General features: G+C 33.7%; 1 protein-coding gene across 4 annotated transcripts in view; it reads left to right on the forward strand.

The window, feature by feature from the left end:
• Positions 1-3,786: 3,786 nt before the first annotated feature.
• Positions 3,787-25,762, forward strand: part of LOC131667854 (uncharacterized) — a 31,130-nt gene continuing 9,154 nt past the window's right edge. For 3 of the 4 annotated variants that reach the window (XM_058941587.1, XM_058941585.1, XM_058941588.1), the window contains exons 1-7: positions 3,787-3,986; positions 19,027-19,141; positions 20,638-20,827; positions 21,934-22,276; positions 22,342-22,645; positions 22,903-23,145; positions 25,403-25,744. In XM_058941587.1, the coding sequence (XP_058797570.1) occupies positions 19,052-19,141; positions 20,638-20,827; positions 21,934-22,276; positions 22,342-22,645; positions 22,903-23,145; positions 25,403-25,744 (1,512 nt within the window). In that variant the 5' untranslated portion in view covers positions 3,787-3,986; positions 19,027-19,051. Of the gene's footprint in view, positions 3,987-13,277; positions 13,348-19,026; positions 19,142-20,637; positions 20,828-21,933; positions 22,277-22,341; positions 22,646-22,902; positions 23,146-25,402; positions 25,745-25,762 lie in introns of all 4 variants that reach the window. The other variant, XM_058941586.1, reaches the window with a different exon arrangement.

Genomic DNA, 25,762 nt, shown 5'->3' on the forward strand with positions numbered 1-25,762 from the left:
CTCTTTTTATTATTATTATAATTAGAACTTAATTATTGAATATGATCTAAAAGAAATTGTCATAAAAATTGACATTAGCAAGTGAACAATCAGTTTGCTACTGAAGAAATTGAAATTCTATAAACTATTAATAATTACATCAATATTAATATATTAACACAGAAAGCTTCTATAATGAAAAAGTTCGATTACGCCATTTAAAAATGAGAAATATTATTTTTAATAGATCGAACAAAAATATTAAATAATGGATGACGAGAAAAAATTATTAATCAAAAAGTCATTGATTAACAATTCATTTTTTATAAACTATATATATATATCTAAGTGAAACTTAATTAGTAACCGCATAATTCATTGAAATTTAATATTAAACTGTTTATAAATAATTGAAGTCTGAATGGCTCATTAATCGATCCTATTAGCGTGTCCAAGATCAATATAGATCAATAGTTTTGTTTAAAGACATCCTTGCAAAATATTTGCTAACTGATTTTAAGTTTAAATTTTCTAATCACAAAGTTTCAAAAGAATATTTTTTACCGTGTAGCAGCAAAGAGTATTAGTATGGACTCATGATCAACCCTAGAGATATTCAGATGAAAACAAAGTTCTACTAAGTTTTAATTAGTTGCATCTTGGGAAAGTTATCTATAAGACGTTAGAGTCAATTTCTGTAATTCCGAAAATAACATTTAAAATTCTTGATTCTGGTTTATGAAAAGCCTATTTCAATGCTCTCTTGCAGAGTGTAAGTACATCATTGTTGCATCATCGCGCCTGATGCAAAGCCTCCATAAAAGCGCGAATTAATTGGCGATTTTAATTTAGATCGTCCTTTACCAGTTCCAATTTGTCGATTAATTGAATTTTAATTAATCCCGTAGATCGTCACATGACCGCGCTACTGACACTTACTTCGAAAGTAATTTTATTTAGTTTAATTACTTGAAAAGTTCAAATATTTCTTAATAGACACCTGCAGACGTTTTGATCGATCTCTTTATGTCAGTATAACTTCCCGATTGAATATTGTGAATTACATGAGTATAGAAATGTAGTTTGTTAATTTTTGAAAATCTTAGTAACATGCAAATTAACCGGATGAATCATAGGATATGGCTTAAATCTATCTAAACATAAATTTTATATTCTATGCAGCGAAATTTTGACGCTAAAACTTTTTAAATAAAAAATTTACCCTTGTTTCAAACTAAAATTCGTATAGTTACGTTTCACAAATAATCCTAAAATCAACTCTTTTATCTAATTGAGCAAACATGTGCATTCGAATGTCCGTGTATTTTCGTTGATTCGATTCCAATGCAAGCAGCAATTACGTAAAGTGAAATTTCGCTCTTTCAGTCCAATGATAACATGTTCTCAATAAATCTCTCATCTCAAGGTACCATATTGTCAGTACAAGAATAATGTTTCGTATCGATAGAATTATACGAAAAAACCTCATTTAGCTTCAACATTCAGTTTTGGCGCATGAATCGAAACTCTCTCTCCCTCTCTCTACCTCTATATATAACTTCTTGTAGCTAAGTTGCGGCGTATTGAATTAACTAACCGATCTTCCCCTCTTTTGAACGTATAAACTGCGATTCAAGCCCAAACGCGTATATAGCTTGTAATTTTACTATTTGATTTAGTATTAACTCAGGCTTTTATGCTTTAGATTGAGGTGTTTTTATTTTTCTTTGTAAATTAGTTAGTAATTTATGGGCTCAATTTTTCTTTAAAAGTGAGAATGACATCGATATTTTTTTTTTTGGAATCAGATTGCCCAAAATTAATGCTCTTCAATATAAAATATTGATAATGTCTTACTTTAAATTCCATTTATATTTTTCGAATATCAACTAACATTAAACTAGTGGTCTGAAATTTTTTGAGAAAATCGAAACGTTCTACTCGTACTGAGTAATTTTGATATAGTCTAATTAAAAATAAGTCTATTAAAAACTTCCTATGTATAATATTATGAATTAAGACGTTTCTTTTGTTACATTATCTTAAAAGTTTCAAATTTAATATCATTTCCAAAATCAAGTACCAATTAAAACCACACACCACTATGCAATTCAACCTACTCCATTCATATGCTAACTTTGTTGCCCTTAGTTGGGAGAATTCCTGGAACCAGCCAGCGAATAGGGTTAATCTTGCAAATCATTGGGTTCCATTATCAACAGGGGAACGCATGCCTAAACAAGCATCCACACACACTCACACACACACAACTCGACCAAACACAGACGAAATTAGAACAGGCGAGCGGGTGCGCGTTCAATCCTTAACGCTCGTCTTGTTCAAACAAAAGCCCCGCAAACGATAAACCAACTAAACTGCGCTACTTCAAACTGTGTCTTTTTTTTCTCTCATGTTTGGCTCGTTACGATTTGTTGAACGATTGAGCTGACACTGTTCACTTATTGAGATAATACATTTGATAATCCAAGCACAATTAATAAGATTTTTGAAAAACAACTACTAAATCAAGCTCAGCGTTTGCTATTTTCTTTTTGAAAATTGAAAATTCTATCGTAGTTCTATAGGAATCGTTATGCCACCTGTAAAATTATACATCTGCGCGTGCGGAGTTAAAGAAAAATAGTAAATAAGATCATTTTTATTCAGATAATTTGAACGGCAGAAATACTGGTTGAAATTTCAAAGTAGATTTTCGTGGAAGAAAGAAAATGAGGAAGATGATACTAAGCGGATTTCGAGTTGCAGTATTTTTTACTTCAAACTTACGCACCTCGCGAAAATAATTCTTGACGTAACAATCGTTATCCTGGAAAATAGAAAAGAAGAAAAATGTTTTTTTTTCTCCCCCCCCCCCCCCCCCCTCTGTCTCCCTCTCTCTCTCTGCTTCGCAATTAACCACAAGCTACAATAATAAATCGCCGACACACGAGAAATATTGGATACGCCTGTGTGCGTGGTGGCTCATTTAAAATGCGAGTGGAATAGCCGAGGGGAGAAAGCGAAAAAACGCTCGTACGCATACATACATGCACATATTCTATGCTCCTCGGCCCCTCTTTCTCGATTATCGTAGCTTGGAGTCAGCATGTAGACGATCGATGCTAAGGCCATGTATTTTTCTTTTCATTTGGAGATCGTTCCTGCCTTATTTAAATAATGGATAAATGATAATTTAATTAGCTTATCGTTTTTAATGCATTATGGTGAAAAAATTATATTCTTAGTCGTTAAAAAGGAAAGGTGAATTGTAAAGACGAAAAGAACAGTGAGCTAATAAAGTCACGGATAAGTTGAATGAGAAGAAGCTAAGTTGAGTGTTTACGCGAGACTCGCGAGAAAATACGGTAATTAGTAGTCAAAGTTTAAGTAAATTTTACACGCACGAGTGCTAGTCGCGTCGAAGTAACTTCGATGATCGAGAATTAATTACGAGTATCTGTCATTAAATGTGTTCGTAATTAATTGTAAGGTTTGGGAAAGAACATGAGAGGACAAATAATCAACGAAAGAATCGATCGCAATTTATTTTGCAAATTGCAATCAATTATTACCAAGGTCAGAACCAAGACTAGTAATTCGTAAAATCCACTGCCGTTCAAAGCAGCGCCCAACACTTTGCCTGCCAATAAGACTATCGCAAGCTCGTTCACGCGCGATCCCCTCAACGAGTGGCGCCGTCTATGCTTCGCTCACGCAGGCCGAGCCAAAAGCTTGTGTGTATGATACTGGGGAGCTTCGAACTCGGCCAAGCAAAGCAAGCGAGCAAGCAGTCGCCGCTGCGTCGTCGCCAGCGGCGTACGTGTGCGTGCGCTCCGATGAGCAAACGACAAAAAGGGAAAAACAGTTGTTGTGTTAAAACCGCGAGAGAGGAAGAGATAGATCGGTGTATTGTTGCGTGATGGTGTGATCCATTCGCTTTGTTCTTCGGTTCTTTTCAATTTTGCCGCGGAGGGCATGGCGAATCGTAGGTGACATCGGGAAGCCATGTAAGTGAAAAAAAAAAAAAACAAATTCACGCTTCGTAGAGAGAACAACATAACGAAGTGCAGGAAGACCATGTTGTCTCTAAACAACTCTCCCGTGTGACGGTCACGAGACTGGGAAAGGTTAATTTTGTTGATGTATTTCGTAATGGCTTGCGTAAGAAAAAAAGTACACGTGGATGGCGAGAACGAGAAGTTTATTGTTCTTTTTTTTTTGTTATTTTTACACTCGTATTGAAAATTTTGAGAGATGAGTGTGGAGCTTGTACAACTGGCGAAAATAGCTACCTACAAACAGAGTAAAAATTCGAAATATCATTTGCTTGGGTGCTGGATCGACGTTGTACAATAATGTACTCGGCAAACTCGTGCTTCCCGATTAAAAATCGAAGAAGTCAAGTGTATATTCTTTACCTTAAAAAATTATCAACTATGGTGAAACAATCTACAGATACACAAGCTATTTTACCGCAAAAAAAGCACGCGAGGCTTATTGTACAGTGACGGTCAGACAGAGAGAGAGAGAGAGAGAGAGAGTGAGTGAGAGAGAGAGAGCGAGAAAGAGAGAGACAGTAAAGGGAAAAGAGGGGAACCTCACCCCTACAAGCGGAGCACTGACTCTCTCTCTCTCCGACCTCGTCCTCGTCAGGGGTGCAGTTTTCGACCTCGTGCCGCCGATCGATCGCTCGAGACGCGCCGCTTTCTCTCTCGTGTTGTACGTGTCTGCGGCCTTTTTTCTTGTTTCTCCATAAGGGATATAACGTTGTCTTGGGTGTGCGCGCGCGCGTGTGTATGTACGTGTGTTCGTTCATGTGTGCACCGCGTGAAGTTTCTTTTTTGATGAAAGTTTAGGCTCGCAAGATAAACTCGCGCCAAAGGCGATCGATTGCAGTCTTGGTTGCTAGAGAACTTCTGTTCGTTTGATAAGATTGAAGGTTGATGAATTTGCCGTATGAGTTATAGAATTTTAAGATGAAGAAATTGCGAGATTATTGATGTGTAAAGCATCGTAACAATTCGGATGAGTCGCGGATTAATTTGCATCAATTACAATTGTGCAATCTGTCGATTTTCGGTTTCAATAATTACTTTTTATTCGGCTCTCAATTAATGTATAACCATACTATCGTCTACGTACGTGATTCAATTTCTAACAATTCCATAAAATAAAACGATCAATTTCCCTTTACGTATATAAATGATGCTGCACGCACTTCTTTACGAGAACCTCGACAAACTATTATTAGGATAGATTCCATCGCTGTGCGTCCTTAATATAACTGTATTTATGGAACAACAACGTTGAACGGAAAGTCGATATTTTCTCTTAAAGGGAAGTAAAAATGTAGCAATGTTGTAATCGCGCCGTTAGAGCAATGAGTTCAATGAGTTGATAAAACTTATATGTACGTGAAACATGAGATTTACTTTGTAGGGTCGGTAGACCCTAAAATATTTTTTCTTTCCATGTCTGTGTAGTATATTACTTTTTAAACATTGAAAAATATTATCTTAAAATGTTTCTTGCGTGAAAATGGACTTAGTTACTGCCGTTATATACCTTTGGGCGTTTTAACACTTTTTTTTCGTACAAAGACTAAAAATATGTAGGCGGAGTGCTTTGAAAGCTGTGTGATGAAGATTACTTTTTTTCAGCGAGTAGCAGGTTTGCGACGCGGGTCATAAAAAAATAGAGAGTGTAAGGAAACATTGAGTATTTGCGATTGTAGGTGGGAAGATAAATATCCTAGTAGATTAATGACTCAAAGTAGATCAATGACCGCTGAAACATAAATCATATGATTTAATTATGCAACACGCACAACCAAACTTTAATACACCCACAAAAGTTCGTTGACTTGCCACCTTTCGATTCTCGAGTATTAAGCACGATACATATTTCATCCTCCTAAAAATGTGTGTCCCGAAATTCATGTATACGTGTATTGATCTGCGACCTGCAATACATCCATTTCTTTTTCCGTTCATTATCGATTGCTATGTAAAATATTCAAAATTTGCTATAACGAAGATGCTGCTAAATCCTTCTAAATCTGACATTGCCACTGAGGATTTTAGCCTTTTGATCGAATTTTATATAGGTCAAGAGCTTCCGATACTTTGATTAATGGGCCAAAAATGTATATTTTGATGTTCAATTTAGATTCGTATATATATATATTATTCTTCACCAATTCGCAGTTAATGGATTCATTGTCAGAAATTTTCTAAAGTTTATGCGCTTTTGTTTATGTTATCTCGATATATAATAGCATGTATTTCGTAAAGTTGCGATAGCAATCTGCATTATTTTTTGATCGCTTAGAGATATACTTTACATTTTCATGAAACACACTCAAGCATACTCTTATCATAAATATATCTTTATTAGCTTAATTGAGATGAAAAGTAAAAGACATTTAAGAATTTGAATATATTATATTCATTAAATTTAATGAAATGTAATGCAATTTCATAAGGCATTTGGAAAAAACTATTTTCATCAAAAATGGCATATGAGAAGCCTTTTATCGAGAGAAAGCCTTCAAACACCTTTTTCACTAGAATTTTCCAATAAAATTGAAATTGATGAAATTTAGAACACGTTTTTCATGCCGAAACATTTATAATGTCAGACCATTTAACAATCCAACTATCATTCGTCTTGTCAATAATTTAAGTCGCACATACGAGAAAAATCGTAAACATCATCTAAAATTACCCTAATAATTATATTACATGCCTACATGAAATTTTCAAGGGAGCAGAAATTCAAATAAATTTAATAAATTACATAGATTTTTCAGACGGTGGTAAATAAAATTTTAAGGAAAATCGTCACAACATTTTTAAACGGCTGATATACCGCGAGGTACCCGTGAAGTACACTTCCATAAATATTACCACAACATATATAAAGCCGCAGGCTCGCGAACTCTTTTTTGTCGAGAGTGCGTCTTTGAAGACATTTTTTAATAATGTCTCCTTTGGAGATTAGAGATTACGAAGCCTCAAAGTCATACGCTTGGAGGCAAGATTTAGCACAGGAAATTTTGCTCTCGCTCGCTCAAGCAGTCAGTTTTATGACAGCGGAAGATGTAACTTGAACTCACTCTCTACTGTGCCGCTTTATTGATACTTGTTGGTGAAATTTCTTTTCTGAGAAATTTTCGTATTGGTTATTTTAAAAATCTTTTTTATTTTGATGTATTTGAATGAATTATATGAGCTTTTTTAAGCAATTCAGGTTAGGAGAGTGAACCATTCTTTCAGTATACATTAACGCTGTTTGGATGACTTTTCAATACCAATAAATTAGTAACATGTGACGGCTTTGAAACAGAATACTTCATTCTTCAATTAATATCGTACATGTAAAATTGAAAAACTTTTTAGTTAAAACTAAATCGTACTTGTTTTATTTAGATCCACTGTTTCATCAATACTGCTTTTATTTGATAAAAAAACATTTTAATAATATAGGTAACAATATCAGTTGAATATGACAATTGACACGACAAAAAATATCTGAAAACACTTAAATCCATTTAGATTTATTTAAAGATGTGATTCTTTTTGCTCGACGTCTACATTTTTTTCTACTCGTTTGTATCTGTGTTCCAGAAAATCATTACATGGGCAAAAATAACGACCGCGCTTATTTTTCTTTCAAGCAAGAGAGAAAGAGAAAGATAAATCTTTGACGGCCGCTAAGTGTCAAAGTCGTCACTATGTCGTGGCGCGTTGCATGAATATAGGTGACAATAGATGAGACAAATGAACGAGTCAGTTGTTGTGAATGCTACTTTGATTTTTTCAAATGAGATTTCATTTTATTTATAACAATTTTTTTATATTTATCGAATTTTAATCATTTTTTACGTAAATGACGAAAATAATTAAAATCCGATCTGAAAAGAAAGACGATTTTACGCAAAGTTTGTAGAATTCACATTTGTGTTAATTCAAGTTTTGCATTTATAGATTTACAAGTTAAATCTCCAATTATTTTTAACTAACATGATGTACAACTTAGTATTTTTGAAATTTCAAAAGACAATGTAGCTACATTATTTCAAGTTAAAAATAATGCAATGTCTTCATTATATATTTTAGCAAGTTCGCGTTATTTGTGTTGTGTAACCTCGTTTAATAAGCCTGTTTTCTAAAAAAAAGTATTTTTATATATATATTTAATTTTTTCCATCTACGATGACACTGTTACCTAATAATTGTCACTCGAATAATTAGCTTTTTAACGTTGTCGCGTACAACGGAATACACCAATTATTTAGCGGCAAAGAGGAAAAGAAAAAGTTACCCAACTCAACAGATCATTCTTAGTCTGGTTAGTGCGATTGATGTACAATTTGTTTTCAAAGACGCCTCGAGCGCCCATCGAATTTCCAGGAAAGCTGCATTTGAAGCACGAGCGCGCGGCTCGTTTTTATCCACCGATAAATCCTGTGACCTACAAGTGCCGAGAAAAACTTTTATACCTGTCGCCGTAAAGTCGATAGTTAAAGACCAATGAGAAAAAATAAAAACAATCTTTTTCGATGGCATTAGTTATTAATATTTTTTTCACATCTCGTTTTTCCTAAGGAAAAAAACTAGAACGCGCGTGATTATAATATTGCAACGAGGCAGATGAATACACACATATCCACGTGAATGTTTCTCATTTTTTTTTTTACACTGGAGACTTTTCAGATGACTCATCGGCTCATAAAAGATGTTGTCCTGTTTAATTATTCACAGACAGATGAATAATCTTGTTATAAGTATAAAGTTTTTATATGAAATACTTCTTAGGCATTGAACAGTACACTTTCCCAAAAATATTTAGCAAATCATGTATTACAGAAAAAGTTATACTTGGACTACCCTCCAAGAAAAAAATGTTAGCAAACCGTCCCCCAAAAGTCTTAGTAGTCTCTTCCGTATAAAACAACGCACTTTCCCCTCGTAATAGAGGCAAAAAAGAGAGAAAACAAAGTATTCCGGAACAGTAAGCTCGCAAAAAAGTAGGCGTAGATAAAGTTGCGGCGTGAGAGGGCGTCAAATAAGAAGAACGTGCGAGATTACGACGATAAATTTTTTCTAGTAGACCCTTGGCGTATTTTTTTTTCCATGCTAGAGTAAGTTTAGTATGTCTGGAAGTGATGTGACTGAAGAATTTTTTTTTTTCGTAGTTTTTCTTTATTGATTTGATTGAAAATTCGTTATAACCACATGGATGAATAAATTAAAGTGAAAAAAATTCTGTGTAACTTGATTTTCATCAATAGGGTTTCGCCTGAAAATGGCTTTCTTGAAAAGGTTCTTGCCGAGATATTCTCCATTGACTAGTGTACATTAGAAAATCATACAATTCTCATATATTTAACTAAAAGTTTTTAAATAATGTGCTTTCTTAAAATATACAGTAAGCGACACAGAAATATTTTGTCAGTTACGCGCAATCTCGTTGATCGAATGGCTATGTAATAATAAAATACAAATACTATTGAAAATTGTCCTTCGCGTTTCGCGAGCGCGTGTCACACATTTTATAACCCACTGATTTCAACGTCAAAAATGTGTTCACCCTCTTTGATACTTTTTTGAATAAAAACAATTATAGCAGCGAAAACTGCTGCGACCTCTTGAATGTCAAAAAATGGAATAGTCGTATGACCTATATCAGGGATAAAGTTGGATGTTGCTTGCTCGAGAGGCACCATGTAGCCTAGTTGAAAGGTGACAGACGTAATCAGTATTGTTAACACGTTACAATCGTCTGCGTTCCTTTTTCAACTAACATTTTTATAATAGTTATTTATTTCCAACTGATCACGTATTGTGTTAAGAATACGGCTTCAGTATAATTATGCAGTATTGTGATAAAGTGATCTAATTTCCACAATGTTGAAATCACCGTCCGATATGGGTGTAAATTTTGAAAGTACTATTATAATGTGTCTCTTGTAGTCTTTCATTGATCCACCTAAAAACAATTCTCTCTAATTACACAATGTAAAAATTCAAAGGTCATCAGCGTTTATAGTAATTTGTTTCTTTCTTTGCTATCTTTTCTTTTTGTTTATGTGTAGAATGATCCATTCTCTTCAATGAGTATAATGTTGAAATTTATTAAAGATAATTATTACATTTTGTCGAAAAAGTTTTTCAAATATGACAATTCACACATTCATTATTAGTTGGAGCTGTTGTTGCATTGAACCGGCCACTGATACGATCAATGTGATCTCAATTTACATGTACAGATCTCGCGTATTCCTGCTGCCAAAGTCTGCAATTGAATTTCTGCCATTGTAGTCTCATACATCATAGAATTCAGGAAGATCATTATTTTTTCTGGAATTGAGGATTTTATAATGAAGTATCAACGTTCACAAAGTATGAATTTTGAAAACTAAGAAATGAATTGTCAAGCAGATGTGCGTTATATAGCTAGTAAAATTGTGCAAATGTAGTCTTCACATTCTCGTAGCTGGTTGCCGTTGGTACGTTCGTAACTGAATATTCGTTAATATTAGCGGATTTCGTTATTTACGTATGAATTATTATTATAAGCACATGAAAAATCTTTTTTTAGTAAAATCATAATTACTTCAACGAAGAGTAGACTATACGGCCTCTCGTTAATTTCATGATCATTAATATTCTGTTAATTAACATTTTATTTTTTCAAAAAAGTTTTGCAAATTTAATGCAAGCTTCCTCTTTAATATGACAGTATTCCAACGTGAAACATTAATCGAAAACCACGAAATATATTGGCTCATATTCTCCAACTTGTCAAGAAGTAATACTTGAGAAAAAATGAAACGCTTTCTCTGTTTTTGTGGCGAAAGTTATTAGACAGCAGCATGTATCAACTTGAAAAAATATTATTAAAGTCGTAACCAACTGTATAAAAAGTTTTAAATACATGGTGGTGTTAATTGAGTTGTAAATTTTTTATGCAACAATGTAAGTTTGTGAGTTTACAAAATTTTCGATTTCAACTGAGTTTTTATAAATAAATTTAAGGTTGGAAAATATCCAGAGTAACGAACGTTCCGAATTATGTTATCGAACGTAATATAAAAAGTATAAATTATTCACTTTATTATTGTCATAAAATAAGTGAAACTTTAAAAGATACTACAATTTTCTTCATATCAGAGCTTATTTTTTAAACAGTTTTTAGTTCAAGTCTATTATACAAAATGCATTTATATTTTACATAATAAAGCAAAATCAGAATTGAAATTATGCATGCGAGTATAAAAAAATCATTTATAATACTGTGGCATACGCGTATTGAAAAAAAAATCGTTTTCTAGCGCGAAACTTAAGTATACCTTTAGTTGTTATAAGAATAGTTTATAATATCAGAGAATATGTGCGATGAAATATTTACTTTTAAACGATAATTTTCTCTTCTTCACTTGTAATTGCAGATACAAAAGACTTTTTAACGAGGGAATTTCATTTAGCTCTTAATTATGCCTTATATTTCACTAAAGAATTCCCTCCATTGCTTGCTGCATAACTTTGAATAATTTGCTTAAATTAAATATCCTAGCCAGAGTATGTTCCACCATTAACTAAGGGGTCATTCAAATTTCTTTTATATAAATGATCCATATATGTATATTTTCACGCGGTTTAAATAGATAATTGTATAAGAAAGACTATATTTTCAATCTAAGTAATAATCGTTTGTGAATCTAATAATATACTGTTAGCCAGCTTACTTGATTTTCCTATATCATTAGTAGCTTTAAAAGTCTGTTTTATGATATCATAAATAGTAGACATATGCAGTGGGCATGGCGATTATGAGATAATCTGTACACGTTAAAATTGCTAGTGGTTGCATAATGACTATAACGCGGAATATTGTTCCACAAAATTACAATAAGTTAATCTCGTATAAGAAAGTCAAATACTTCGGGAGTCAAAATATTTTCATGAGATTTTTTCTAACTTTATTTATTAGTTAATAAGCTTCATCAAAATACGATAAGTTCACATACTAAATAAGTTTCCTTGTTTCCTTTGATTAATTTCATGTTTGACGAGTACTTCTTTTATTGATATCAAACGATATAACAACTATTATTAATAAATAAAATCGATATGTAAGGAGAAAAATGTAAATAAAAATTCTGGCTGAGTTTCATCAAGATTTTATAATTTTTTCTTTCAACGTTTGTTTCATTTGATTTCAACAATTTACTTGTAAAATAAGTTATTCGTTGAATAATCCATTTCATTATTTCGGATAAGTCACGCATGTGCTGTTGATAATCTCTTATAATTTGTTTTATTCGTCAAGTTTTGCTATAGTTACTATACAAAAACAAATCCATAAATCCTTTTCATTACTTTATACATAATTCTGTTGTATTGCAGGGTAACTTCAATCAGAAGTTTCTGTATTTTCGAAATTTCAATAAGAGTATTGAGTTGCGCTTTTCAAGTGTACCAGTTAGCTTATCCTGCACAACAAAAGCTCTTTGGCGAAAACTACTGTGATGGATATAAAATACCCGAATTTTATTTGAATAAAATTCAACTGGAAGTTCTTTGAAGTGTATTTCAGTGGTCTTCAGCTCAAGAATACGTGACATTTTCTATTCACGTGCTATTCAAACAATAGAGTAGGAAATATAAGCGTATAAATCGCGCTTGAACAAAAAAAAATTATTCCCCCCCCCCCCCCAAATATTATATTTAGTCATCTAAAATTAACTTCATTTCACTCCTGAAGAAACAAAAATTATTCATTTCACATCGTACTTTCATAATCCAATCGAGTCAACTAGTGACTAATAAGGTTTGACCAAAGTCTTTTAGTATCGGGTGCGTGGAGAAAGGTTAATTTCGAATGTGCATAAATCGATTGGTGGAGTGAGTTTAGCCGCAGCCAAGCGGGAGCGATACCTAGTTGTGCACACAATCCCAACCCCTTACCCGTTGATTTCTTTTTTTGCACATTTGACTGGAAATTTGGGCGGAGTGAAATCGCGTGTTCGTAGCTCGATAAACGACTGGATGTTTTTCTCTGGGAAATGCTTTTACCCCCTTGTTTCCATGAATATTTCATGCAGGTAACAAGCTTTCCGTCGATAATTATGATTACATTGTTTGAAATATTTGAGAAGAAACATAATATCTTATCGAATTCTAACTTTATTAACGGAACTATAATGAACAGAGTTTTTTTTTTATTATACATAGTCTAGCATTTTATTTTAAAAGTTTCTGTAACTCGATTATTTTATCTTCTTCTTTCAGTTACTTGGCACTTCTTTTCTCTTCTTTACAGAACACAACGCTTTATTTATTGGGGCAAATGCTTTCAAATGTAAGTAATTTAAAAAAAAAGTATCAAACACTTTTCTTAACATTCAATGATACTGCATTGAAGTACGTTCGATTCATATATTACAGAAGAAAAGCTGCTTTGACATAATTTTTCTCCTGTATCTCCAAGATATTTCTCACCAACAATGGCAAATGTTATTAAGTTCGATAAATCCTCTTAGTGAAAAGTTTTCTCGAAGGCATTTTTCGCTGCAATTGCGAAATGTAAAAGCGTGCATCGCGTTCAAAACCCATAAGCGAAACTTACATTCGACCGTTCTATACCTCTGACACACGAAAAAGTGCGTTTGAAAAAATCATGCAAATTGCCCTCGCAGTACACGTTCGATCGTGCACGAAAAAAGCAAAATAATAATTCAGCGTGCGCTATCTCGCATTTCCTTTCAGAAGCTTCTTCCATCCCTTCCTCATTACTTAGCCATCCATTCTCGCACAAACAAAGGTGCAAAGTGAGATATATATATATTCGAGTGACTTATAGGAGGAGAGAAGGCGTCGGCCTTTCATCTCTTGCTCTCCTGTGCTTGCGTGTCCCAGTTATCGACGTGTCGGTCCCCGGCTTGGTGTGCATACGATGCTCGATAATTCAGTTGCGATGTACATGCAACCTCTATAGGTATACGCGATTGAAATGCTAGGTCACGTGTATGCCTATGATTTCACATCGTTATGGCGATTTACCATGTCTAACGAGATTTTATTGAAAAATCGTTAGGCGAAGAATGCGGCCGGGAAAGGATTTTTCTTTTAATATAAACGTCTAGCAACTTGGTGTCTTGTTGAAAATTTAGCGTTGGCTGTAAGCGCAGTAATAAGATTTTTTCCGCTTGTATGAAAAGTGTCGCTTCCTTTATTAAGCGTAAATAATTGTGTGTTCTTAAAAAAGGAAATTAATGTGAGACACAATGTTCGGAATTAGAAAGAAAGGCGGAAATCAAGACTCGAATGTTTTTAAATACGAATCGTGTGCCGTTATTAAAAATTTAAGTTAATAAATGTGCAAAAGTATTTATAATGAATTGCGTTCAAGAAAACAATTGTGGAGAACCTAATTACACAAGCAGTAGAGTCGTCAAAGCCCGCAATGGAACAAAACCTCTAATTTCACTGAACAATACAATTCAACTATGTACGAAAAAGGAATTAAAAATTAGTTCGAACAAGAAAAGCAGAGTAGGGTTAGCCGTAAGAAAGAAGTTCTAGCTGAAATAAAAGTAAATAAAAAACTGTGTTATGACTTAAATTCTTTTTTGTTATTAAAAGGGTTCACTAAGCTCTCTCTCTCTCTCTCTTCATCTCACATTGAAATTTTAAGGACAAGCAAAAGAGCTGTTTCATTGTAGTGAACCGCATCTGTGGAGGGTGGAAAACACTAAATTATAAATGGAAATGTTATCTATAGCGCTACTTTCTTTCAACCACATAAACCTTTCTGTGGGAATAAATAAACTTCCATTATTTAGCGCCATATAAATCTTATATGCAAGGGAAAAGGAAATCGAAGTACTGTGTCAAAGAGAAAAGGCATCACACACTGAGTGATCACTACACCCAAGCTAAAAAGACGCAAAAGCCGCACGCTATTGGCACGATTCCATCGACGACAGAGCTAAGTTCTTGATTTCACTCTCTTTCTCCACCCATTTGATATTACGTTGCTATATAGAGAAGGTTACAGGAAAATTCTTGCGTACGACGACACATTCTTACGTATAAATATAGCATGTGATTTTGAATGGTCGGCTTGTGAAGATTCGCTCCATACAGTGTGTACTCCGATATTGTTCGCTCTCTCTCTCTCTCTTTCTCTCTAGTTTCATAAAATTTCTATAGCGTGTTTCCGCTATGGTTATTCTCACCCTCCCCCCCCCCCCCCGCTTTTTATGATTGTTATTGTAATTTCGATATGGCTTCTCTCTGTGCATACTATTGTGAAATACATACGTTTAGATAGTTTTTGTTTTTTCTATATTTGAACTATTGAGACATGGTAATATTATGCAAATTAACAATAGGAATGTTATATGGAACGTAATAACCTTATTCTGCAGTAATTTTTATTAAACTAATAATACACTCAATACACTTTGGAGTGGAATAATATTGTTTGATACGTGTTTTAATAAAATAATGTGAATTTTTTACGAAAATAATGAAACATTATAGGAATAAAATATTTGGCAAAGCAAAATTTAAAATAAGTGAAACGACGAATATTTCAGTTAACAATGAAAATATCGTTTTCCGGTAATAAAAAAGAACATATTTAACAAAGTATCAAATAAAAAATATCCGGAAATAGTTAGTCCTTGAATGAAAATTCTCATGTAACTCACTGCAAAAAAAAAAAAAACTTAGTATTCCACGCGCTATAGACTTGCAAAATATTTGTCACGCATTTCTTTTCAAAACCAGCAGCATTTCACTCCATTCGTCTATTGAAATGAATTCACGTGGAAAAAAGAATCTCTCTGACAAAAAAAATCGTAAAACGGGCCCTTTTCATGTGACTATATAGTTGAGAATTTGGGTCAACGTTCAAGTCCTTGAAAGCTTGTGCACTTACGTAAAAGTCGCGTCGTCGCTTAGACTTTAATTAGACCGAAGCAGAGCTTTTCCGTACTTGTGTGTTGTGTTAGAGCCAGTTTTTGTCTTCTCAAGCTCATATATGACAAGATGAAAAGATTTGAGTGAGTCGACATATATTCGCGTGATTTCTATCTTACGCGAGCTTTCATATATTTTTCTCTTCTAATAATAATTACTGTTGTGTGCAAAGAAAATCCAATGACGTTTGCAATTGTAGTTTCATTTCATCTTGTGAACGAAGGTAATTTTCCTTGACAAACAAAATTTAGATTTGCCCGAGTGTTATTTGGAATTGCAATTAGTTATTTGGAAGACCACTTTGATACAACGTTGCGCGCTTGTTTTAATTAGTTTCTCCGTTGCTGCTTATAATTTCCTGCATATCGATTTCATTCGCTCGACGTAGCAGCAACACTCATACTCAAGTTTTATGAATTTAATTTTCCATTTCACGAAGCACTATTGTGATTTGGAGTAAATTGAGTATTTGGCACATTCACAAATTACTTACATCTATACGAACTATACGAATTAAACTGCGCAAACTCTCTCGTTCTCGCACCGAGACTAAACTCGTTTCATTTCATTGGAGCACGTGGCGAAGAGTTGACTACAAGTTCAATCCTTGAGCTTGCGAAGTCGATAATTAATTAAAAGTTAGAAAAAGAAATTAGCAATCTCTTGATCATTGGAACAGCGTGTTTGGAATAGTGGACGGATGTGTTAGTTTCTTTTTTTAACTTTACGAGTAATAGTGTATTGATTCTTAGATGGTATCAATCTAACCTTTTATGATCTTGACTGATAGTTGTTTATTGTTGTATTTACATTGTACGTATTTTAACTGTAGTAATAGCAAAACATGCAATTATTGATTTGCTTAAAATATATAAAGTAAAAAGTTATAATTTTTTTTATACCAATTACTTCACTTCTTACTTTTTCAGTATTATTATTCAATTGTACTCTTATTCACTTTTAACAAGGTTCTTGCTATTTATTTAATCGACGGATTTCTTTTCTTTAACAAATAATTTTGGAGTAAAAATTTAAGTAATTTTTATAGCGATAATTCTTTTGAATATACTTAATTTGAATATACTCGATTCAAATAAAACTTGTTCCAATGTTTGATTAACATAGATTTTTCATAATAATAGATGAATAATTAAATACTTTAGACAACCTTTCATATATAATTCGCTAACTACAGAGACATTCAAATTATTTATCAATTCACGTTTTATATTAAAAAATGCCATGAGATCTTTTCAGTATGAAAAATGTGGTAACTTAATTTTCATTCATCAATAAACTAGTAAGTTTTTGTATTAAAAAATTAATTTTCTATCAATTTTTCAGTAGTATCTCTGAACTATAAAAATGTAATTAGTTTTTCTAAATTCATTAACATGTAATTGAATTACAAACCACCAATCAGGACTACAACAATATAAGTCAAATGAAGCTGTAAATAATAATAAAAATCAATTCATAACACCTATTTAATACATCTAAAGCACGCCAACGAAAGAATTGAATTCAATCGATTGGCCTTAATGAACGAGAGCGAGAGCTCGAAGCTCTTTGCGCGAGTGATTAGCTTCAGCTTTCTTGATTAGCAGTATATAAAGATACCAGATTACGTGCGAGCTGCGTTCTCTTGTCTGAAGATAAAAAAGGATACAATGAAGGCTCCGATTATTTCCTAAGGGTTTTAATTCGGACTGTTACGCCAATTAATTTTTATGATTATATTTCTTCTCAGAGGAAACTATGTTACGCGAGAGGAATCGCTTATTCAAAATCACGCCAGGTAAAATTTATCGTCTAACAAATACAATCTTGTTATAAACTTTGCTTAATAAACGAACGTCACTCTTCATTTTTCCAAACAGACATAAAAGCGAAAAAAATGAAATACGTGAAACCAAAAAAGAATTTATTATTGTATCAAAATGACGTAGAAAAGCGTAAAGGAGCAGATAACCTCCGTGTCGTTTGATTTATCTTACTTCTCGTAGAATAAGCTCTCAGTAGCGGTAGATCTAAAGAATATAAAAAAATGTTCCTTTAAGAAACTTGAAAGCAAGTTTTAAACTAGTTTAAGAACGAATGATGAAGAGGTACGCTAGTATGCAATTGACTCCGCCATTCATTCGCCTTCTTTTACCATAATACTTTTTGTCTAAAGAGAGTTCTCTGAAGATATTCGGCAGGAAGATTTTTAACTGTACTTGTCGTTGCCTGTCTTTCTCTCGCGGCTGATATCGATTTGATAGAAGTCTATGTTGATGGAAAGAAAGTAGGAGAGAAAGAGAGAGAGTACCAAACCTAAAAGTCTCGACGCCGTGGAAAATACCTGAATTTTATATTAATTTCAAATAAAGTCTCAGCGCAGACGCGGATGTGTGTATTTTTTTATGTAATTTGAGATAGTAGAAAAACTCTCTCTCTCTCTCTCTCTTTCTCTCTCTCTCGGGTATATGTTAGATAGAACTAGCGAATTTACACGCTATCAATGAATTAAAGTGTTGTCTTTGGCCTAGTGATCGAACTCACACGATCACGCGTTTTTTGCACGCAATTTTCGATGCGATTGTGAACATATTTAATGATATTGTGAATATCAATTACTTCGTATATTAGTGAATGGAATAACTTACGATATTATAATTAGTAACTTTACACCTACGTACCGTTAAAAAATCACGTTTTGTTTCCCCGAATAGTTAATTGTATATCAAAAAAATCTTTTTCGATGTTGTATTTCTTAACAACATTTTTTTTTAATGAAACAAATTGTTCTGAAATTTATTTTGTAAGTTTGTTGAATTTACGAATGTTTATTTTCTCTGATTAAAAAAAGCGTCTTCTTTTATAGATGTTGTTCTTTTGTGTTAATCGATATGACAATCGTATCTCTTAATGATTCATAATTGATTCTACGACTGAAAGTAAAGACAATTAAATTGCAGAACCTTTCCCAGTAATCTATCGTTTACATTCTTAAAAATGACTAATCCAACAATGTATGTATTTAATTTATATTTGATATTTCTATTTGCAGCGGTGAGAAGTATTAGAGAGGCAAAATGGCTTCGGGCTTTCCAAGCTCTCATCAGAGAAAGCTTGGCCCGGCGCCGTTTGCATCGTTCGAGGACCTCTCAGACGAGCACGAGAACGTAAGTCACGTCAAACTAGTGTGTAGACTTTACTATCTATTGTTGTCAGGCATGCAAATGCCCTGACGCCAGGGGGATTATACGACCCCAGGGTTTGGTTTCTCAACGGAATCAGATATTTTTCTTTCTTTTGTTACAAGTCAGCATCCTTTTTTATTTTATTAAATAAAATTTAATGAGTAATCCTTTTGTAGCAAAAAGCAAGATCTGTGAAAATCGAGCACGAGGTAAAATGCTATATCATGAATAATGAGTAATGTAACACCAACAAAACTTTCGAAAAATTTATGTCAGTTCGCTTGGTGAAGGTGAAGTTCTTTTTAGAAAATTAAACAACGATAGTACCAAATTCGATTTTTACTTGAACAGTTTATCAGTTATAAGCGCTTGCTCTTTGTAATAAAATAAATGGAATATTGTGAAAAAATGTATGGACCTACTCAATCGAGACGACCAATTTAAAAAGAGAAAAAATTCCCATTTCTAGAAAAATCTTTCATTTAACACTCAAGAAAGTTGGGGTGGAAAAGTCGATACGGAAACTGCCAAAGAAAGAAAACACATACGAAGGAGAAAAACGTGGGGAAAAGTAATTTTTAAAGAGGGTCATTGAAAGTCGTTACATACACACACTTTCCCCGTGGGTGGCTATTTAAACTTTTATCCAAAGTGACGGTACAACTTTCCGAAATAAAATCGATAACATTCAATTCTATTTTTCTAGAAGAAACTTTAAATCACGCTAATCGAAATACATCACTTATCATCGACGTTGACCCTCTTGAAGTTTTAATAATCCTGATGACGACACACTGACCTCACTTGCAAAATTACTGTTTGCACTTAATATAAATGTGTTTGTATAACTTGATCAATCGTTTCGTCGCTATCTACAGATTTTCTCTTTCGATTAATAAATATATAATTAATTTTTTAATGAGAACTCCTTTGCTCAATTGTAGCTCCTTCCAGCTGTCGCGAAAGACAATATGGCTGGATGAAACGAGAATGTATATAATGGAGTCACGATGAAATTACTTGTGATTTTCTCCATCATGTTGTGAGAATATAAGCGACTAGCCTTGCTGTATAAAATGACTGAAGGAATCTCAAAATTAACTAATCTATGAAAAAGAAGTTTCATTGAAAAATTTTATGTATTAACTTTCTGTAAACGAATGAAATAGAGAGCTTCAGAGTTCAATTGTTTATTCTACTTTTTGAAAAAAGTGTACCTAAAAAATGCATCACCCAGAAATGTACCTGTAAGCATTTAAAATTCAAAGAAAAAAAACTAACTCGATTACTTTGGTCTGACAGCGCAGCATCCTCGGCCAGAAGAAAAATCATTAAATTATTAATAACCGCATCGTCGCAGATGAAAGTCCTTCGACTTGTGCGTCTATAATTGTCCGCGTCTCGCGCTTGCGCATTCGTATAGCACACAAAGTATTTGTGTAACAGTATGCGTGTAATTTATCCAGTTTTCTTTGTAGGGCGGCGGAGAGGCAGCTCAGGTAGCGCGAATGCCGGGCATAGTAGAGGTGACGACGCCAGTGACACCGGCGAACACGCTTAAAACACCAAGTACGCCGCGCATCGATATCAGTCGTGCGAGCAGTTCCTCTCATCACGAGGAAGACAGTAATTCGCACGAGTCCACACCCGAGAAGGAATTACTCGCCGGTGAGTTTTATATGATGCACATTGTAACTTAACTGTTGAGTGTCACGTGCAGTTGTTGTTGAGTGCGGTTATAATATGGACAATCAAAAGTGATTCACTGACTGAATCATGCCAGGTGAGTACGTTTTCGAGATTTTTCGAGCTTCATTTTCACTTTCGATTAATTATCCTTTTAATTGTAATTCAGATTTATCAAGACATAGCATGTAATTTGAATAGTTTTTCACAGTGCCAACTTTTTAGTTAACCAAACTTTTAGTTTGAAAAGTAGATCAAGACATTTAGGTCAGGATGAATTTCAGATTGGTTCAATAGTTTTGCAATTAAATTTCGTATAGCTGGCCTACTTTCTACGTGTACATTATAATGCGACTTGTAGCTTGTAAAGTTCTTCCGCTCGCATTGCCTACTTCATTTTTCTTTTTTTTTTCATCAATGTATCCTTGAAATAAATATTCTTCAATTTTAGTCGTTTTGATAAATCAATAACTTACACTCGTAAGATCTGTTTCAAAGGATAGGAAAAAATGAAGTTCAGTTCCTGCATAAAAATATCTATTGTAGACACGTGGGAAGACAGAAATATATCTTATAAATTCTGCAACTTCATCACACTTATTTACATCCATTTTGTCACTCGCCTAAACTTCTATGATGTTATAACTCGAGACATTTTGCGTTACAGCTTTAAGCCATTAACACTTTTTTCAGAGTTTACTTAACTTCTGTAATTTCATTGGCGCAACTTTGGCAAAATTCAATTATAAACACGTGCGTGCACGACGATGAACCAATCAGCGACATTTTCCCACACAATCGATAAGCTGTTCTCTCGAATTTTAGTCACTTTTATTAGAAATAAAAAAGTTAATATCGATTGAGTTACGTCATATCTAACTAATTGATGTTCATGCTGCGAAGTTAATAAAGGAACTTTTTATCGATTATTATTAAAAGCTTCATTGTTATTGATCTAAAGGTAGCGGAGAATTCGTTGAAATTTTTTTCGAATAGTTTATAAAAGTAAATTACTTGTAAATTTTGATCCAATGAAAACTTCGACAGAACCAAATTCTTTTTTTTTTAATTTGAAAATCTATGTTCAGGTACACCACCCCCAGAAGGATGTACACTTCAACTGGGTTACAAAGAGGACGTGAACGATTTACGTTCATCCACGGAAGAATTAGATCTTCAAGACCCAGTCCACCAGCAGGATTTAAAGCGAGAGGCCAAGCGAGCACGTCGACGAGCGAAAGATTTTCACGACGGTACGCAATCCGAGCATGGAATTAGTATCAAAGTGTCAGGCGATCGCGAGCGCAAGGATAGTAATTGTAGCGAGATAATATTGCTGAACATCAGTGGAAGAACATCGAGATTGTCGTCAGTTGGGAGTCAGGGTTCCGGTGTATCTGGTGGGCTATCAGTCTCAGCAGCCTCGTCCAGGTAAAACTTTGAATCTCTCATGTTCGATGAAAAGGAAAACTGAGCGTTCGATTCGTATCTGTCAGATCTCCAAGTCCACACAAATGTCTGCTGGAGACGTCGTTCTGCGGTAGTGTGTCGACCCTCGCGAGTACGTTAATCGAACCGTCCAAACCAGAGACGGATGACTTGGCAAAGTTACTTTTGCAACGAGAAGAGGATTCAACGCGTGCTATGATACCCGAAAGCGTTCGTGTACCTGTGGTCGGTGGTAATCTGAAACCTGACCAATTGGATATGCCACGTAGACTTGGTCGCGAGGAGCGCAAGGAGATCTTCAAACGCGAGGTCGAAATCACCAAGAAGGTACTCAAGAGAGTCAACATTGAGGTGAGCAAGCGAATGCGTGCTGTGTATTGCGCTATTGATTTTCCTACTGTCGAGAAATGTGATTTTGTCGACTTATTTGATGGATTTTATTCAGTACATTAATTCCTGCAAATGGTAGAATATTCAGGTTTTTGACAGGCTAATATTTTGCACAATAATTACGTTGATAAATTGAATGTGGAATGTGTAAACGGAGCTTTGAGAAAACGAATTTATCATCCGCAAGCAGAAATATTTTTTTGTTTTACGTGTCACAGGTGCCAATAATAAAGCTGCCGAAAGAGCCTGATGATGACTCGATACAAAAGCCAGCGACACTGGATTTGAACGACAGACGTAAGAGATCGCTAAGTTCAGCATCAACGTCATCTCGCGGTGGTGGCACTCTCGAGACCCCAAAGCAAAGTCAGCGTCATCAAAAGGTCCGTGATCTCGAGGGTTCGAGGACACCGAGTCCGTCTTCCGTCTCAAGAAAAAGTAGCTTTACATCGCTCTTCAAGGTACATATGTCCAACTGAGCAGATATATAAATATATAAATATTTCGCATACCCGTGGAAATTTAAAAATCTGATGTACCTGATATACATATATTGTTTTCAAAATCTTATAACATTGTATACTTGAAAGCCTTTTTCCCTATTATGCCCGATGTATTATTTTAGATCAAACTTTTCGATTGTTATCATATCGCTTATATGATAGTAAAATCCGTTGTTTATCACTTTTAAAAAAAGCTCTTCTTTGATTTTTTTTAAATGGAAGAGTCGAGAATATAATAGATATTATTATCTAATGAAAGATGTATCGTACAAAATTATGGTGCATTATAATACTTATTAAATATCTCTAAATATACAATTGTCAATGTTATTTTTGAGTGATATTCGCTATTTTCTATTAAAAATAAAATAGAAAACAATGTGTAATAATGCATAATGTGCAATAAAACTACAGAAAAAATTTAATAATGACATTTTACAAACATTTTAAAAATTTCGTTACTCCCTCACTTGATAAATTTCTGAAAAAATTCCAAAGGTAAGCATCATGATTAGCTTACTTATCAGATTTCAAGTAAAAGCGCTTGTTCATCGAAACCCCCTTAAGCTTTCCTCATCATAAATTATCATATTAACAATAATGAAAATCGAGAGGCAATATATCTTTTTGATTTGTTTTTAACAATAAGAGAGTTACATAGTATTGATAAAACCATCGTAGTGAGATTGCATATCAACAATTATGTCGTTGAATAGAATATATGCTTTTTGATCATTGATTAACGTTTTACAATTAAAATATTCATGAGTACTTTGCAGTATGAATAAAGAAACTAATAGAATTTGAGAGTCACACTACATCAATCGAATGATCAGTTTACTTTTGAGAAAATTTATTTTATTTTCTAACGATAATATCATTCATACAAGTACTGGAGATTTGGAAACCCCCTATTGCATATCAACATTTTTTATGTGAAATTTATGTAAAAGTGTTCGTATAAATACAACGTATGCTTTTGTATTATGTCTATGAACATGGCGTTTAAATTTTATACCTCCATTTTTTACACAAATTTCATGGAAAATCGTTGCTCTGGAGTGAAAAAAATTTAAACCCACGTTGAATTACGTGTTTGTGAAAATTTTTTTGATGATTCTTCAATTTTCGATCGGCTAAATCGGAATGTCATAATTATAGTTGTCCAATCTTTTATTAGAATTCTTTACTTCAAAGTATATCTGAGTAAAATAATAGTTTTTTGCACATGTAGAATCAAACACCGTAGCCATATATATGATAAGCTTCGATCACAGATTACAATTCAAATAAACAAAAAAAACCATTTGTTAGTCATTAGTGCGCATCTATGTGTTAGTGCACACTGTCTTTATTGTAAATTGTTACCTAGATATACGTTTGCGGTTTAAACATTGTAATATTGACGCATTCAGGACTGTAATATACATTAATCGATAACCTATTTCGAAACTTTTTTTAAAATGCCACTGCAATCCGTCAACTTTTTTCCAATTTCACAAAGTTCTATGCAACAGCAACTTATAAGGATATATCAAGAGATCGATCATTGAAGAATCCCTTTTGCATAGCTTACTCTTATTGTGACGAGGCTATCTCGACTAGCAATTATTTTGACATGGTAAATTTGATGTCTATATCAGATATATAGATTTTAAACGGATCAATAAATGTCATGTCTATCGAGTACTTTCGTTATTAGGTCGACTCGGAAATCATGATACTTACTTAAAAATTAATCGTAGTAAAGATAATAAAAGCTTGCAAAGTCATTTGATTAAGCTGTCAATCATGTGAATTAATTAAATTTTAAAAAGCATTGAACTTTTTTATCGGAATAATCTTGAACTTTATATCGGATTCAAGCATTTCGGAATTTTACGATAACTAGACGCATAACTTTAGCTGTACTCGGATTACCGTATTATCAACACATAACATATTAGTAATTGGAACATGTAAAAACTTTCACCATGCAATAGTTAAAATCACACTGCGAGCTCTATACAAGCAAAGCCATACTGATTTAAAATCAATATTAAACATCTGGGCAATACTCTTGGCTATCCGTCATGTAAATGAAATTTTAATATTTCGAATAGTAGTCGATACAGCTGACGTTACTTTTCTTATATCTCCTTTCTCCAAACTACTCACACACACACATACACACACAAAGACTAACTTAATTTTCTACGTTGAAACAAAAAAAAAGGGTCGAGCGGATGGAGCAAGTATTCAGAGCCAAGAATCACCAACGACTAGTTCGCGACGTACAAGTTTGGCAAGTCGATTGAAAGACACCGCCGATATTCTACGTAGCAGATCGAAAAGTCGAGAACGTGGCGACAAGTCACCAGGTGCTAGACGATCCAGTCGTGGTAGTGGTGTTTTCTCGTCGACGTTGAGTTTATTTAAGAAGAGGGAGAGAAAGAAGAGTGGAAGTAGTATTGGCACGCCGGACACTTTGGATCGATCCAGAGAGAATTTGGATGGGATTGGACATGATTATAATAATAGTTATAGTCTGACTAGTTATTATAGCCAACAGCAAACAGTAAGTTGAACATTAAAA

This window comes from Phymastichus coffea, unplaced genomic scaffold (genome assembly GCF_024137745.1).
Source record: "Phymastichus coffea isolate CEN01 unplaced genomic scaffold, Cenicafe_Pcof_1.1 PCOF00071, whole genome shotgun sequence".
Taxonomy (NCBI): Eukaryota; Metazoa; Arthropoda; class Insecta; order Hymenoptera; family Eulophidae; genus Phymastichus; species Phymastichus coffea.